The sequence below is a fragment of the Spea bombifrons genome, chromosome 5, assembly GCF_027358695.1.
Source record: "Spea bombifrons isolate aSpeBom1 chromosome 5, aSpeBom1.2.pri, whole genome shotgun sequence".
Lineage (NCBI taxonomy): Eukaryota > Metazoa > Chordata > Amphibia > Anura > Pelobatidae > Spea > Spea bombifrons.
In genome coordinates this window covers 1,289,822-1,306,441 of record NC_071091.1, presented here as the reverse complement: position 1 = coordinate 1,306,441, position 16,620 = coordinate 1,289,822, and the positions used below count along the sequence as shown (strand labels likewise).

The window sequence follows — 16,620 nt, the reverse complement described above, 5'->3', positions numbered from 1 at the left end:
TAGATCTCTGGGGCAAATCGGAGCAGAAATTGGATTGTGGTTGTCCTGCTCCGAGCTGTCATGGTTGATCTGTATGAGTCTGAGTGGCCCCCGCGCTCCCTCCGGGGCCGATAAGCTCCAGAATGGAAGGGGTGCGGAGCTCGGGGTATTTGTAAGTTAGGAGAAGACTCCTGTCAGGTTTAATCAGCTGCCGGGCGGCTGCGCTGAGTTCGGCCATCAGGACGCATTATGGCAGCGAGGAGCGGACGCCGTTACCCCGGACTGAACCACGCGCGTCAGACACGGGGGGGCACACAAAATAAACACAAATATCCACTAACAATCCCCCCCCCGCTGTCACTTTATATATATTTACAATATTTTAATGACGTCCGAGCTTTATTGGCATAATTTGCGAGAAAAAATTTAATGGAGGAAAAAATGAGCCGTGAGAGCGCTACGGACTCTGCAGGCGCTATATAAATAAATGGAATGTAACGGGTTAAAGCACCGCCTGGAAAGAGTTAAATCACACAAAGTGCGAGGATCGCGGTGTTCATGGATTGGCAGCGATTTGGGGTAAAAAAAAAACTCAGAATCCCCCCGAGACACTGAGATTGGGGTAAAACCCATGAGAATCCCCCCGAGACACTGAGACTGGGGTAAAAACCCTCAGAATCCCCCCGAGACACTGAGATTGGGGTAAAAACCCTCAGAATCCCCCCGAGACACTGAGATTGGGGTAAAACCCATGAGAATCCCCCGAGACACTGAGATTGGGGTAAAAACCCTCAGAATCCCCCCGAGACACTGAGATTGGGGTAAAAACCCTGAGAATCCCCCGAGACACTGAGATTGGGGTAAAAACCCTGAGAATCCCCCCGAGACACTGAGATTGGGGTATAAACCCTCAGAATCCCCCCGAGACACTGAGATTGGGGTAAAAACCCTCAGAATCCCCCCGAGACACTGAGATTGGGGTAAAAACCCTGAGAATCCCCCGAGACACTGAGATTGGGGTAAAAACCCTGAGAATCCCCCCGAGACACTGAGATTGGGGTATAAACCCTCAGAATCCCCCCGAGACACTGAGATTGGGGTAAAAACCCTCAGAATCCCCCCGAGACACTGAGACTGGGGTAAAAACCCTCAGAATCCCCCCGAGACACTGAGACTGGGGTAAAAACCCTCAGAATCCCCCCGAGACACTGAGACTGGGGTATAAACCCTGAGAATCTGCCCGAGACACTGAGATTGGGGTAAAAACCCTGAGAATCCCCCCGAGACACTGAGACTGGGGTATAAACCCTCAGAATCCCCCCGAGACACTGAGACTGGGGTATAAACCCTGAGAATCCCCCCCCGAGACACTGAGACTGGGGTATAAACCCCTAAGAATCCCCCGAGACACTGAGACTGGGGTATAAACCCTGAGAATCCCCCCGAGACACTGAGACTGGGGTATAAACCCCTAAGAATCCCCCGAGACACTGAGACTGGGGTATAAACCCCTAAGAATCCCCCCGAGACACTGAGACTGGGGTATAAACCCCTAAGAATCCCCCCGAGACACTGAGACTGGGGTATAAACCCCTAAGAATCCCCCCGAGACACTGAGACTGGGGTATAAACCCCTAAGAATCCCCCCGAGACACTGAGACTGGGGTATAAACCCTGAGAATCTGCCCGAGACACTGAGACTGGGGTAAAAACCCTCAGAATCCCCCGAGACACTGAGACTGGGGTATAAACCCTGAGAATCCCCCCGAGACACTGAGACTGGGGTATAAACCCTGAGAATCCCCCCGAGACACTGAGATTGGGGTATAAACCCTGAGAATCCCCCCGAGACACTGAGACGGGGGTAAAAACCCTCAGAATCCCCCCGAGACACTGAGATTGGGGTATAAACCCTGAGAATCCCCCCGAGACACTGAGACTGGGGTATAAACCCTGAGAATCCCCCGAGACACTGAGATTGGGGTAAAAACCCTCAGAATCCCCCGAGACACTGAGACTGGGGTATAAACCCTGAGAATCCCCCCCAGACACTGAGACTGGGGTATAAACCCTGAGAATCCCCCCGAGACACTGAGATTGGGGTATAAACCCTGAGAATCCCCCCGAGACACTGAGACGGGGGTAAAAACCCTCAGAATCCCCCCGAGACACTGAGATTGGGGTATAAACCCTGAGAATCCCCCCGAGACACTGAGACTGGGGTATAAACCCTGAGAATCCCCCCGAGACACTGAGACTGGGGTATAAACCCTGAGAATCTGCCCGTTTCCCCCCGGGACCCTGCCTTTACGTGACGCGTTTGCCCTTCATCCTGCGCAGGTCTGGCGGGGCACCATGGCCAGGAGGCGCTTCCGGCGGCTACGAGCCATCTACACCATAATGAGCTTTTATAAACGCTACAAAGTCCGGTCCCACCTGATGGAGATCGTCACGCGCTTCCAGAACGTGCGCGGCATGCCGGACTACGGGAAGAGCGTGGAGTGGCCGGAGCCGCCGGCCGTCCTCGCCACGTTCCAGGAGCTCAGCAAGAACCTGTTTAAAAGGTACGTCGTTTTATATAGCGCCGTCATACTCCGCAGCGCGGTACAAAGGGAATATCTGGATCTATAGCTTTATTATCTAAAGCATTTTGGTTCATTTTAGGTGGAGAGCCAGAAAAATCATCAAAAACATCCCTCCCTCGGACATGACGCAGATCAAGAAGAAAGTGTGTGCGATGGAGGCTCTGCAGAACCTGCGCAGCCACGTCGGCTACCAGCGAGCCTGGAAACAGGATTACCTGTCCTGCGTGAGTGAGAGAGCGAGAGCTTATCCTGAGTGCGGGCGCAGGGCATCCGTCCGGGCGCGGGGCATCTGTCTGGGCGCGGGGCATCTGTCTGGGGCACGGGGCATCAGTCTGGGGCACGGGGCATCTGTCTGGGGCACGGGGCATCTGTCCTGACACTGACATCTCTGTTACTGACATCAGCGAAGTCCGGCTTTACCCCGAGTCATTACACACGGTATATATATATATAGAGCACGGTATATATAGAGAGCACGGTATATATATATATAGAGCACAGTATATATAGAGCACGGTATATATATATAGAACACGGTATATATATATATAGAGCACGGTATATATAGAGCACGGTATATATATATATAGAGCACAGTATATATAGAGCACGGTATATATATATAGAACACGGTATATATATATATAGAGCACGGTATATATAGAGCACGGTATATATATATATAGAGCACAGTATATATAGAGCACGGTATATATATATATAGAGCACAGTATATATAGAGCACGGTATATATATATATATAGAGCACAGTATATATAGAGCACGGTATATATATATAGAGCACGGTATATATATATATATATAGAACACGGTATATATAGAACACGGTATATATATATATAACATTGTATATATAGAGACAGGTGTATATATATACGTACAGTATATGTATGACACTTTGTATATAGGACATGCATTATATATATATACACACACGGTATATATAACACGCCTCCGTTGGACCCGTGCCGGTAACCGCGTCTCCCCTCTCGGTCCTCGCAGGGTGCGGAGAATCCCCTCGGCGCGGCTCAGTTTTCCCAGACGCTGCAGGGTGTGAAGCGGAAAGCGGGTCACCGCTCCGTGCTGTTCTCCTGCCACATCCGAAAGGTGAGTCCTGCCCCGGAGCCCCCCGCGCCGGCGCCGCGCAGACCCCCCACCTCTCCCCGCCTTGCTGAGGTTAGCAGAAGCCGTCCTCGGGGGCTCCGGACTGCAACTCCTATTATGCGTTTCCTTACTGGGCATCCCGGAGCATCGGAGGCTGCAATTACTGCCATATATAATAAATGCACGGCACGAGGCTGACGCCTACACCCAACACCCTCAGCCGGGCCGTAGTCGGTGGGAATAAATGCCGCTCTGTTTAGTGAATAAACCCCACAGCAGGCGTCTCCCGCCGCTGCCGGCTCTGTCCGCGGTGCTGAATCTTTTCACCGTCCTGAATCGACCCCAGCAAAAGTCCCGCACCGTTCTATGCTCCCTCCATCTAACTCCTTACTTCTGCTGGCAGGGAATACAGTTCTCTACGTATATAACATCCAATACTCAGCGTACAGCTCCTGTACCTACTACCTCTGTGCCGCATGCCGTCCATCTAGAGCTCTTTATCTTGGGTTTTATCCCCCGCTGTCTCTCCGTTATTTATTAATAAATAATAGAATATTAATGATGATGCAGAGTGGCCCCGGTGAGGAGGGTCCCGGTGAGGAGGGCCCCGGTGAGGAGGGTCCCGGTGAGGAGGGTCCCGGTGAGGAGGGCCCCGGTGAGGAGGGCCCCGGTGAGGAGGGTCCCGGTGAGGAGGGTCCCGGTGAGGAGGGTCCCGGTGAGGAGGGCCCCGGTGAGGAGGGTCCCGGTGAGGAGGGCCCCGGTGAGGAGGGTCCCGGTGAGGAGGGCCCCGGTGAGGAGGGCCCCGGTGAGGAGGGTCCCGGTGAGGAGGGCCCCGGGGTATAAATGGAGCCGCAGCGAGTCGTCGGATTTCCATCAGCCTTTCCTGTTTAGGTTCCTCGGCTCCTTCCAGGTGTTTGGGGAGATGTCGGGATCCATCTCCGTCAGCTCACTGGGGAGAAAAAACCAGAGCTGCCTCTCGGGGTGACCCGGTGGGTGGAGGGCAGAGGCTCGGCCTGGGGGCAGAAGGGCCACGGAAACCATAAATCCCATCGAGGAAGTGAAATAATCTTTAGGATTTGGCTTTGTTTCTGGGGGGGGCAGTTAGTGGGTCCCGTGATATTTGAGTGGCCCCCGGGGGCCGCTCCTCCTGGTTTTTGCTCTGACTTTCCTTCTGTATGTTTGCAGATTAATCGCTTTAAGAAGTGCAAAGACCGAGCGCTGCTCATCACCGACCTCCATCTGCACAAGCTGGACCCCGGCAAGCAGTACAAGGTGCTCCAGACGCTGCCCCTGGGCACGGTGAGTGTACCCCCCCCGGGGGGCCGCGGCGCCCCGCTCTCTCCTGACTCTGAGACACACGCCTAGGAGTCTGGGAGTGATTTTATCCATCCTGTAATACCCCCCCCTGACTAATTTACCCCCTTCGGTGCAGTATCAGGAGGAGGCACTGGGTCTGCGCATGCCTTGCCTGCCCCATCATCGTCACGGTGCCAGGATGGGGGCTTTCTATTGGTTACCTTACCTAAAATCATTAAAAGAAAGCAGCCCCCACGGCCGGACCCCTCTGACATCACCAAGACCCCCAAGACCCAAAATATAAACAGAAGTAACTGGAGGGCAAAATAATTCATAAAAAGGCAAATGATGTAATAACTGAGAAATACCAACGGGGGCTTCTCAGAAATACCCCGCCCCCCCGCCGCCGGGGGTAAAGTGCAACAAACCACGGGAGCCCCCGCCACCTGGCCCTATATACGGTTGCCGTATGGCCGGTGTTTGACCAGCTTGGCCATTGGTGGCCGGTTTGACTGATACAGGACAGCCTCCCCTCCCTGCAGACTGGTGGATGGGCAGATTCTCTGGGTTTTTACCCCCGTCTCGGGGTGAATGGGCAGATTCTCAGGGTTTTTACCCCAGTCTGGGGTGGATGGGCAGATTACCCCGGAGTGCCTGTCCATGCGGGTGATACTCAGTCCTGCTGTAGCGCGCGGGGAGTCACTCGTTATTCCGTAACTCGGCCACAAGCAGGGATTTTTGTCATATTTTTTTTTCTCCGCTGCATTTTATCCCGGTTGCCATGACAACATGAATTCTGAGTGCATCTCGGCAGCGAGGTCTCCCCGTCGGCCGGAGCCGGGCCCGTTCTCTCTGCTGTCATTATTTATGTATCAGGACCCTGCGCATGCTGAGGTGTATATGAGAGCTCACACAGGGGCGGAATAACGGATGAGAGAGCGAGGGATCTCTGCAGACCCCCCCCCCCGTTTTAAGCTCGTTACTACCTGCTGATTGGCGCTCTGGAGTTAGAATCATACCTACCATACTTACGTTAGATTGTAAGCTCCTTGGCCCAGTTATGCCTCATAGAGCCCAACACTTCCTCTAGATTGTGAGTTCTAGGTGCTGGGTTCTGGGTGCGTAGAACTTAACACTTCTGCCACTGTTCCGGAACCCGAAAGTACCCAGTGAATCTAGAACCTCACAGAATCCAGTACAGCAGAACTCGGCACTTCTAGATCAGAGCTCCAGGAGCATCAAGGCGAGCTGCTGAGAAATTGGCATGCGTCCGCGGCAGATTATCCGGGTTTTTACCCCAGTCTCGGGGTGAAGGGGCAGATTCTCCGGGTTTTTACCCCAGTCTTGGGGTGAAGGGGCAGATTTTCTGTGTTTTTACCCCCAGTCTCGGGGGGAAGGGGCAGATTCTCTGTGTTTTTACCCCAGTCTCGGGGTGAAGGGGCAGATTCTCCGGGTTTTTACCCCAGTCTCGGGGGGGAAGGGGCAGATTATCCGGGTTTTTACCCCAGTCTCGGGGGGGAAGGGGCAGATTCTCAGTGTTTTTGTCCCAGTCTCGGGGTGAAGGGGCAGATTCTGGGGTCACACAGTCCGAAGCCGACTTTTTCATATTCTCCTCTGATTTAATGATATCTGAGCGTCCCGATTGGTGCTTTTCTCCCTGCTTTATCGCAGCTGTAATCCCTGCTTGAACGCAGGTGACTCCATTCATCTTTACAAGTCACGGCTTCCATAACGATCGCTGCTAGAACCGTTCGGCTGCAGCCGCTAGCGAGTCCCTGCGATTGGATGTGTGTGATGGCTATTGAAGGGTTAATGTTAGTGCGTGGCTGCGGCGGGTGAATCGCTGCTGTAATTGGATACTCAGTCAGCGGATGCATCGCCGCTTCTCTCCGCGCATGCGCAGCCCTGATACCCCCACGCGCCGCGCATTCACCCAAAGAGTTAACCTCATCGCTTAGTAGATTGGCTTAAATGACATCATGGCCGCCGTATCATAAAAAATGGCCAATAGCCCCAGAATGCGAAGCCTCTGCCCTGATTGGCCGCCCGAGCCAGGACTCTGACGGTCTCTTTAATTTAGACTTATTGGTCCGAGATGGAGAGTCTGCTCCAAGCTGATACCTTTCATTAGGCCAACGTAGAAAAATACAAAGCAGAGACCTCTGAGGCCTCAGAACATGGCGCCCAAAAATAAGATATCCGCTACGCGGGGCGACGTAATATCGGGGCGACCTCGTGGGACCTCCTGGCCGCCTCTCACCGCGTCTCTAACCCGCAGGTCACCGGACTGAGTGTCACCGGGGGCAGAGACCAGCTGGTGGTCCTCCACACGCAGAAACACCATGACATGGCCTTCTGCCTGCACCGCATGGAGCCCCCCACGGAGAACCGCGTCGGGGAACTGGTCGGGACCCTGCTTCACCACTTCAAACTGTGAGTGACCCTGCCCCTGTATCTGCCCCCTGCCCCTGTATCTGCCCCCTGCCTCTGTATCTGCCCCCTGCCCCTGTATCTGCCCCCTGCCTCTGTATCTGCCCCCTGCCTCTGTATCTGCCCCCTGCCCCTGTATCTGCCCCATGCCCCTGTATCTGCCCCATGCCCCTGTGTCTGCCCCCTGCCTCTGTATCTGCCCCCTGCCCCTGTATCTGCCCCCTGCCCCTGTATCTGCCCCATGCCCCTGTATCTGCCCCCTGCCCCTGTATCTGCCCCCTGCCCCTGTATCTGCCCCATGCCCCTGTATCTGCCCCTGTATCTGCCCCCTGCCCCTGTATCTGCCCCTGCTTCATATCAATATACAACCTGCATTCAGGGCACGCACCCCTCGGTTCTGCCCCCTGCAGGGCAAGACAAGAAAAGCCAGCAATAGATAGAAAATAGCTAAACTAGATCAATGCATCCCGTGTGAACCCTGCGGCCCCCTGCGGCCCCCATCAGACTGAAAGGGGTGGGGCTGGGACCGCCCATCACTGGAGGGACTGGGCGGCGTCTGCTCATTCATCAGCCTCGCGTCCGTCAGTCAGCGGAAGAATAAATTATTTATTTACCCCGTTTAATTTATTAACCCGTTCCCTGCTGTTTCTATACACATTATCGGGGCTTTTAGGGCTGTAGAACCCTGCGATCCCCTCATACCCAGCAAACATTCTCACCTCCTAGAAAAGAGGGGCATCAGGGGGAGAGAGAGGGGCATCAGGGGAGGTGAGAGGGGCATCTGGGATCTGGGGCCCAGAGAGGGACTGGCCAAACTAAACAGGGACAGTTGGCTGGTATACTGGTGACATGTTGCGTACAGTGCACATGTATTTTATTATCTGAAGTCTCTTTTCTGATGATTTATGCTGTTTTGGTTTTTTTCCGTAGCCCGTAATGCGCATGCGCGGAGTAACAACGCGCTTTTTTTTCTCTCAACAAACGTGATGATTAGCGCCGGGTGCGATGGGACTCGGTAACGAGCTGGGATCGGCGGGATTAGCGCCGCGCAGGATCGCCACTGAGTTATTCACGCCGCTGCGATGCGGGGTAGTGGGAGTGGGAGTCGTACCAGCGACCCCTGCTTACGAATGGTGATTTCAGTCATTCCGACGACTCCGGTGAATGTATGGAGTGGCGGGGGCTGCGCAGGCGGATTGCACCTGCCCCCCCCCACCTTTAATCTGCCTTCTGCCCCCCGAGTGCCGGTTACTGACGCCATTTAATGAAATTACAAATCCATCAGTCCCCTGTGGCCCCCATTTACAGAGCTTGGGGTAACGTGAGGTCGGGGGTCACCATCTGCCCCTCCTGGTCCGTAATAAAGCCCACCGGGGAGCTCAGCCACCCATCTGTCGGGGGATCTGGGGGCCGACGTCTCGGAAAAGCCCCTCCGCTTGCAAAGGACACAGTCACTAACGTGACACTCTATGGAGAGCCTGAGCTGGGGCACTTAGGCCAGCGGCTCCCGATGTGACGGCCCCGGGGGGCCAAGGGAGCCCTTAAAGGAGGGCGATAGTTTAGGGCAGCCGTGTAGTTTGGGGAGAATGGAGGTGACAAGGGATCTTTGGGAAGTTATTTAATAACTCCGGGTGCGGCTGGGAGTGCTGGGAGTGGGAGGGGATTCCAATAAAATGGTATATTTTCGGGCCTGGAATGGGGGTCCTCGTCCCCCAAAGCCGAGAGAATTCTTCTGGCAGAATGTTTAATTTATATATATATATATATATATATATATAGCGGCTGGCTGTGTGTGATGGGAATGGGTTATTGCATGGTGAATGCAGGGCGTGCTGCTGGTTACCAGCTCCCAGGAGCTTACAATCTACGTCCCTTCATTCCAGCTGCCAGAAAGCCCCAAACAAGCCAATCACTGAAGCGAGCGGCCGGCCTCCATCTGTTAGCGATGGATTAACCGGCCTCCGGGATTCTGACACGCCGAGCGCCGGCGGCCTCATCCAGGCTCAGGGCAGACTTACTGCTCTATCCCCAGTGATGCTGAGACCGCTGTGACGCCTCGGCAAAGCCTCGATTATCTGGCTGAGGTGACCTCCGGGGCTCTGAATAACGTTACAGTAATCCCGGTGGGTCTCGGTCAGGTCGCGGGGGGGGGGGGCTGCTGCCGTTACCCGACGCGTTCGCTCGAGGAATTTCTTTATTTTATACGCTTTATGCTTAAAATGCATTTTTTTAAAGGTTTGGGTCGGGCGGGAGTGGATACGGCAACCGCACTAAACCCCCTCAACGTAAGGCTGTAGTGATTGAAAAGCGTGGGGGCAATCTGGGGACTTTGGGGGCGATCACTGCTTGTGGCCCCTATGTTTATAGTCCTGGCTTCAGTTTTAGCGGAATGTGACTCCCATCAGTCTCAGGCAGCCTTTGGCCCTCCCAGTCGCAGCCGACAGCAGCTGGATTGCCGCCGGTTAATGAATGAATCCCCCGGATCGGCAGGTGACAGACGGAGCAGATATCACCGAGGCCAGGCGGCAACCATCTGCCCCCAGCCAGAGACGGCTAATAGAGACATTTTGGAGGAACGAGCGCTGGGGTCGTAGACAGGGGGGCGGCACGGAGCGGCTGTCGGGGCCCCGCACTCTGCATTTAACATAAATTCAAACGGATTGCAGCCGCCTCTCCGCTACGACTGACTTAACAAACCCCTTCATTACCAAACAAACCCAATCGATCCCCCACCTCCTGCGGTGCCAGGAACCCAGCGGCCATTGTTTCCTCACCAAGGTGTAAAATACTGTCAATCAGGAGAAGCACCTGTGTTAAAGGCCACTTTAGAACACAAATGGTTAAAACCTGTGGGGATTATACCATTCTCATAGGGTGCGCTGACCATATCTAATGCCAAAACCCCCGTCGCCCCTCAAAGTGTTCCCTCCTCCTAAAAGCCCCCCGACGGACTCCTCTGGGCCCCCTGGGACGCGCTGCCCCAGCTGGGTCTCCCCGGCAGCTGCCTCCTGGCGGTCCGTGTCTCAGCGGATGCTCCGGGGTTTATGGCGGGACTAGCGGTGATGTCTGGAGGAAGATTCCCGCTATCAGGCCTGGACTGGCCACCCGGCCCCCCGGCAAATGCCCCGGTGTATGAAACTGCAGTGTGCTGCCCCTGGCCCTAAAGGGCCGGGCTGCTCCGTCATCACCAGGCCGGCCGGGTTACCGTGGAGTGGAGTCCAAATCTCTACCAGATTATAACATTCTAGCGATCCGCCGGTTACCGACGCGTTCAGACGTTTTTGCCGTAACCAGGACGGTATTTCTGGCTGGAAGCAGACTTTTCATTCCGGTTTATTGCAGTTTCCATGGTTTTAGGGCGCTTTTTGTTGCTTTTTTTACGCAGAGACTTGAACACAGGTGATCTCTATCAGTCCATGGGCCGGCTACCTGCCCTGCGAGCGTCGGCTGTTTGATTTCGTCGCTCGCTGCGGTATTTTGTCGCGTTACGGCAACAAAAACCCGGCCAATAAGATAATCGATTTTTAAAAAAGGGCCTAATTAGGGGGAATTCTAAAGAAAATGGGTTAAAATTACAACAAATAAGAATACGCTTTCGGTGGCCGTGGAAATAACCCGACCTGATTCCGGAAAGTTCCTGGCAACGAGCCGGAAGGATACGATGTATCTGCTGAAGCGAAACGTATAACGGAAGCAGAGAGACCATCGTCACGCCCGCGATGTCAACGGAACCGGACGTTCTTACCACAGAATAATAATAATTCATAATAAATAATACATAATAATACAAAATAATCATCATTAATAATAATAATTCATAATAATAATAATTCATAATAATAATTCTTAATAATAATAATTAATTAATAATAGTAATTAATAATAATGATGTCACCGACTACCCCATAAATGGTGTTTAAGGCAGAAATGTTTGTTTAGAGTTACGGGGGCTTCAGGGAGAGGCGGCCGGGGGGCAGAAGCTTTAATCTGCAGAAACCGGGGGGCCGAAGCCCAACCAGCAGCTTCTAATAACCGTGCGTTACCGGGAGCGATTACAGCGATTAAACGCGGTATTAAAGGAACCGGGCGATCCATCGGAACCCTGCCCGCTGTATGGGGTTCTGGATTAAATGCTGCGGCCGTTTTGTGCCTTATCTAGAACCGGCGTGTTGGAATAAATGCCGACTGTCCCGCGGGCCTGGCTCCACTCCCAGTGATGGGATGGGTGAGGGGTCCTGGCTTACATATAGAATAAGAGCGAGCGCCCTGTAACGGGTGTCATGTCCTCATTCCGCCCCGGCAGCTGCCCCCGGGGAGCGGCAGACGGCGGGTTGGGTGGGGGGCTTCCTCTGACCCCTTTAGGGAAGTGAGTGAAGATGAATGAAGATACCCGGGCGCTGACCTGCTGCGACCCTTTCATGAATGGAAGGCTTGTTCTGAATCTTGGCAGTGAATGGGTTAATCTCATGGGGAGGAAGAAGAGTAGAATGAAGGGGGGTGGTGATTGGGGTGAATTCAGCTAAAGGGGCAAAAAAAACCATAACACTGCAGACCATCCCATGTACCAGAATATTAGCCTAATGTTATTCCAGGGATGTAGGGGTTAATGCATGCAGTACACACAGCGTGGGATGCAGGGGTTAATGTGCAGAGGTTCAGGGATGCAAGGGTTAATGCGCAGAGAGAAACCCGGGGACGCAAGGGTTAATGTGCAGGGACGCAGGGGTTAATGCGCGGGCACGGCACGAATCACCCCGCGAGGCCGCCGCATTCAGCACCGCGGACAGCGCCGCCGGGACCGGCCGCTCATTAATTCCCGGGGAGACAATGCACATTCACTCCGCTTATTGTGTGAAGCCGCCTCGAGTCCCGGATCGGACATTTGGCGGGAGTGTGGGGGGGGGAAAGCCGCGTCTCACCGTGACCGTAATCGTCTCGTCAGTCGTCACATGGCGTCGGTCTCGTCCTTTGCAGCTACATTTTAACCGAGCAGCCGTTAAACCGCCAGCTAATCAGAGGCCGGCAGAGAGAGGGTTAATTTTAAATCGATTAAACAAGCAGCGCGCAAGAACTCTCCGCGCGGTCCGAGCTCCCAAATCAATCCGCCCTCCGGAAAAACCCGGCTGCCCCAGTTTACGGACGGCGGCGAGATGTGCCGTCGGTTGCTAGGTAACCGCTCCAAAGCTCATTAATGGCTGAGACTAAATTTGGAGCCCTGCGAGGGGGGGGGCGCTGCGAAGGCTACAGCGTGGCCCCCCAACTAGGAGCGGGGGGGGGACTTCCTTCCCTAGCAACACGGATCTGCCGCCAGCCGGAGGCTTCCTCCACCTCATCCTCTCCGGAGCTTCAGCTTCCCTGCCGTTATCTCAGCTCTAGATTACAAGGGGTCAGGTACTAAAGCATACGCGTGGAAGGGTGTCCCAGCAGAGGTGGTAATGGCTTACACAGGGGAAAGACCTTTTTGCCTTGGAAACGGCGACATTAATTTGTCGTTTCTGGTGGTTTACTCTAAAATCCTCGGTAGCCGGTCTGCGGGGGCCGCACTCAGAAACCAATCAAATGTTCCTAACCACTTTCCCTACTCCTGTCGCCTCAGATATCACGGTTGAAATGCCCAGGGCCCCCAGCTGTGCGGTGTCGGGGGGGGTATTGGGTGAGGTGTGAGGGCTGTGAGCGGAGCTCGGGGGTCTCCCTTATAGATAAAAATGTTTATAATACTTTGGGCTGAGGGGAAGCCGGTTAACCCCTTCATCAAAACTGATTGACACCCACGGCCCCCGTATGGCACGGAATGGGTTTAACCCCACAGCCCCGTATGGCGCGGGGTGGGTTTAACCCTACGGCCCCCGTATGGCGCGGAATGGGTTTAACCCTACGGCCCCCGTATGGCGTGGGGTGGGTTTAACCCCACAGCCCCCGTATGCCGCGGAGTGGGTTACCGAAGGGGTCTCTGGCTTGTGGTGGTAATTAATGTTACGCCGACTCCATCCCCCGTCTCAGGTGGGAGAGGGGCTGCTGTGACGGCTTTGCACTTACACGGCTGCCATGGCAACCACCGAGTGAGGCTCAGAGTGGAGGTCGGTCTCCGTACCGGGCAGACGCAGCGTGCCGGTGAGCAGGGGGCGTCGGGAACGGTTTTTATTTCCTGGTATTTTTAACCAAATTAAACACAGGGGAAAAAAATGCAAATCATTTTGTGCTGCTATGGCAACAGTGCTTCACTAATGATGATTTTTCCTAGTCAGATACCCAACAATTTCTGTGTCTGCCTTACAGTATAACGCAGGTGAGATAACGACACCGGGAGATAACGACACCGGGAGATAACGACATCCGGTATAACACCGGGAAATAATGATACCGGGAGATAATGACATCCGATATAACACCGGGAGATAATGACATCCGGTATAACACCGGGAGATAATGACATCCGGTATAACACCGGGAGATAATGACATCCGGTATAACACCGGGAGATAATGACAGCGGGAGATAACGACACCGGGAGATAATGACAGCGGGAGATAATGACATCCGGTATAACACCGGGAGATAATGACACCGGGAGATAATGACATCCGATATAACACCGGGAGATAATGACATCCGGTATAACACCGGGAGATAATGACATCCGGTATAACACCGGGAGATAATGACACTGGGAGATAACGACACCGGGAGATAATGACAGCGGGAGATAATGACATCCGGTATAACACCGGGAGATAATGACACCGGGAGATAACGACACCAGGAGATAACGACACCGGGAGATAACGACATCCGGTATAACGCCGGGAAATAATGATACCGGGAGATAATGACATCCGGTATAACACCGGGAGATAATGACATCCGGTATAACACCGGGAGATAATGACAGCGGGAGATAATGACAGCGGGAGATAACGACACCGGGAGATAATGATACTGGGAGATAATGACACCGGGAGATAATGATAGCGGGAGATAATGACAGCGGGAGATAATGACATCCGGTATAACACCGGGAGATAATGACACCGGGAGATAATGACACCGGGAGATAACGCGGCGGCTCGGACTTTGCACGGATTTATCGGCCGCGTTTTCTTTAACCCTTTGCGGAGCAGAAAGCTGCATCGTAGCGGTAGACGGCGGGGTCTGAGTTTTGGAGTAAGGGGGTATTTGGTGGTCACTGGGGGCAGCAGGAATGTGAGGGGGCAGTTTTTGGTTGAGATGCTCTGCAGGGAGAAGCTGCAGCCCGGTTCCCGCAGATTGAGTTTCGCTGCCCGTCTGCGTTTCGCCCGTTAAATGCCAAATCGGCTTATTATAAAAAACATCACTTTTTTATACGAGGCTGATCGGGGCAGGTGAGCGACGCCGCCGGCAGACGGGGCAATTCCCGGGGGTCCTCCGCAGAAACCCGATTCTGTCACCGGCCCTCGTGAGCCGATCTGAGCTGGGAGATGAGCCGATAGCCCCGGGGGCATAAATCCCACCTCACAGGACGGGGCAGAGTGATGGAGGGAATGGCAGAGGAACGCGCCGAGGAAGCTGAGGCTTTTGCCCCTGATATCAGTGTCCTGGCCCCCCTCCCACCCCTGCTCATGCCCTCGTTCACATCTCCAGGGGCAGTTTCTGCTTGTGAGACCCACAGAGCGCCTCGCCCGGGTGATAATGCTGCTCCGGGGCAGTTGCCCCTTTTGCCCCCGCGGTTTAGCTCTGAGGGTACGGATCGGGCGACCGCGGGGCAGAAGGCTGGCTGGATTCCTCTAAATGTAGATCTCCCCCTGGGACACGTTCTAGATCTTTCCGTAACCTAATCAATACACATCCCTCCCCCCGCGTGCCCCCCCTCCACGTGCCCCGGCCCCCCCCTCTCCACGTGCCCCGGCCCCCCCTCTCTCCACGTGCCCCGGCCCCCCCTCTCTCCACGTGCCCCGGCTGATCCCCCGCCTCGGTGAGCTCGGTATAAATAACACGTTCTGTATCGCAGTCACTTAGAGGCAATTAGAAGCCGCGCGGCTCGGCCGCCCCTCACTGAGCTCTTTGTTTCTGCCCTCGGCCTCCATCGTGTTTCCTGTCAGCACCGCAGGCGGCCCCCGGGGGCCACGAAGCCACGTGCAGCACACAGGAAGCTTTTAGAATTACCCCGCTGTCCCCGGTGTTTAAAGGGTTTCCTGGGCAGATTGGTAGCGTTTTTGCACCGGTATCGGGGGTGAAGGGGCAGATTCTGGGGTCACACAGTCTGGAGCCGACCCTCTTCTGATTTAATGATATCTGAGCGTCCCGATTGGCTCTTTTCGCCTTGCTTTATCACAGCTGGAGTCCCTGCTTGAATGCAGGTGACTCCATTCAGAGTATGTTCACCTCCTGACAAGTCACGGTTTCCATAACGACCGTTATTGGAACCGTTCAGAGTCCCTGCGATGGGGTCTGTGTGATGGGTATCAAAGGGTTAATATTTGGTTATTCTCTGGGGCAGATGATTTGGAAAGTTGCCCTTTGGGGGCGGGGCCTCGAATCCGTTTAAACCCAAAGCCCCCGGCCAGTGAGGGGCAGCTCTGGCTCTCTGTTCCTACGCAACTATAGCAGCTTAATGGGGAGGAATAATGAGAAAGACTCTAGTAAGTTAAGTTCCCGACAAAAATAATGCGTTGGGCAAAACCGTAGCTGCGTGAGAATGATTTGCCCCTGTGTGTGAGACGCTCTGTCTGTTTCTGCCCCGTGCGGGGTAACTCACCGTGTCCTCCCCCCTCCCCGTCTGTCCCGCAGGGAGAACCGGCAGCTGTCAGTCACGGTGACGGATTGCATCCAGATGAACGTCCGGGGCAGGAGGTGTCTGGTTACCGTGGAGACGCACAGCGCCGCGCAACAACCCGACTTCCGCCAAGAACGCAACCGGCTGGTGCTAATGTGGCCGGGGAAATAGTCAGAGGGTCCGGCGCGCACCGCGGGGGCCCCGGACGCCCCGTACACCCCGGGGGCCCCGGACACCCCGTACACAGCGGGGGCCCCGGACGCCCCGTACACCGCGGGGGCCCCGGACACCCCGTACACAGCGGGGGCCCCGTACATCGCAGGGGCCCCGGACACCGCAGCCCTAAACTCCTGCAGCATAAAACCAGAACATTCAGTCATCTGAAGAAGAGACCGCTGAGGTTTCTCACAAGCAGAGACTCCGAGAGAGAAATGTCGTTATTTTTATAATAATTTA

The 16,620-nt window shown here is 54.5% G+C and overlaps 1 protein-coding gene across 2 annotated transcripts in view; it reads left to right on the top strand.

Annotated features, from left to right (window-relative positions):
* MYO1G (myosin IG) overlaps positions 1–16,413 on the top strand; it is a 40,261-nt gene extending 23,848 nt beyond the window's left edge. For both annotated transcript variants that reach the window (XM_053468060.1, XM_053468059.1), the window contains exons 17-22: positions 2,320–2,543; positions 2,644–2,788; positions 3,588–3,692; positions 4,875–4,988; positions 7,264–7,418; positions 16,179–16,413. In XM_053468060.1, the coding sequence (XP_053324035.1) occupies positions 2,320–2,543; positions 2,644–2,788; positions 3,588–3,692; positions 4,875–4,988; positions 7,264–7,418; positions 16,179–16,335 (900 nt within the window). In that variant the 3' untranslated portion in view covers positions 16,336–16,413. The remainder of the gene's footprint in view (positions 1–2,319; positions 2,544–2,643; positions 2,789–3,587; positions 3,693–4,874; positions 4,989–7,263; positions 7,419–16,178) is intronic.
* Positions 16,414–16,620: the final 207 nt, after the last annotated feature.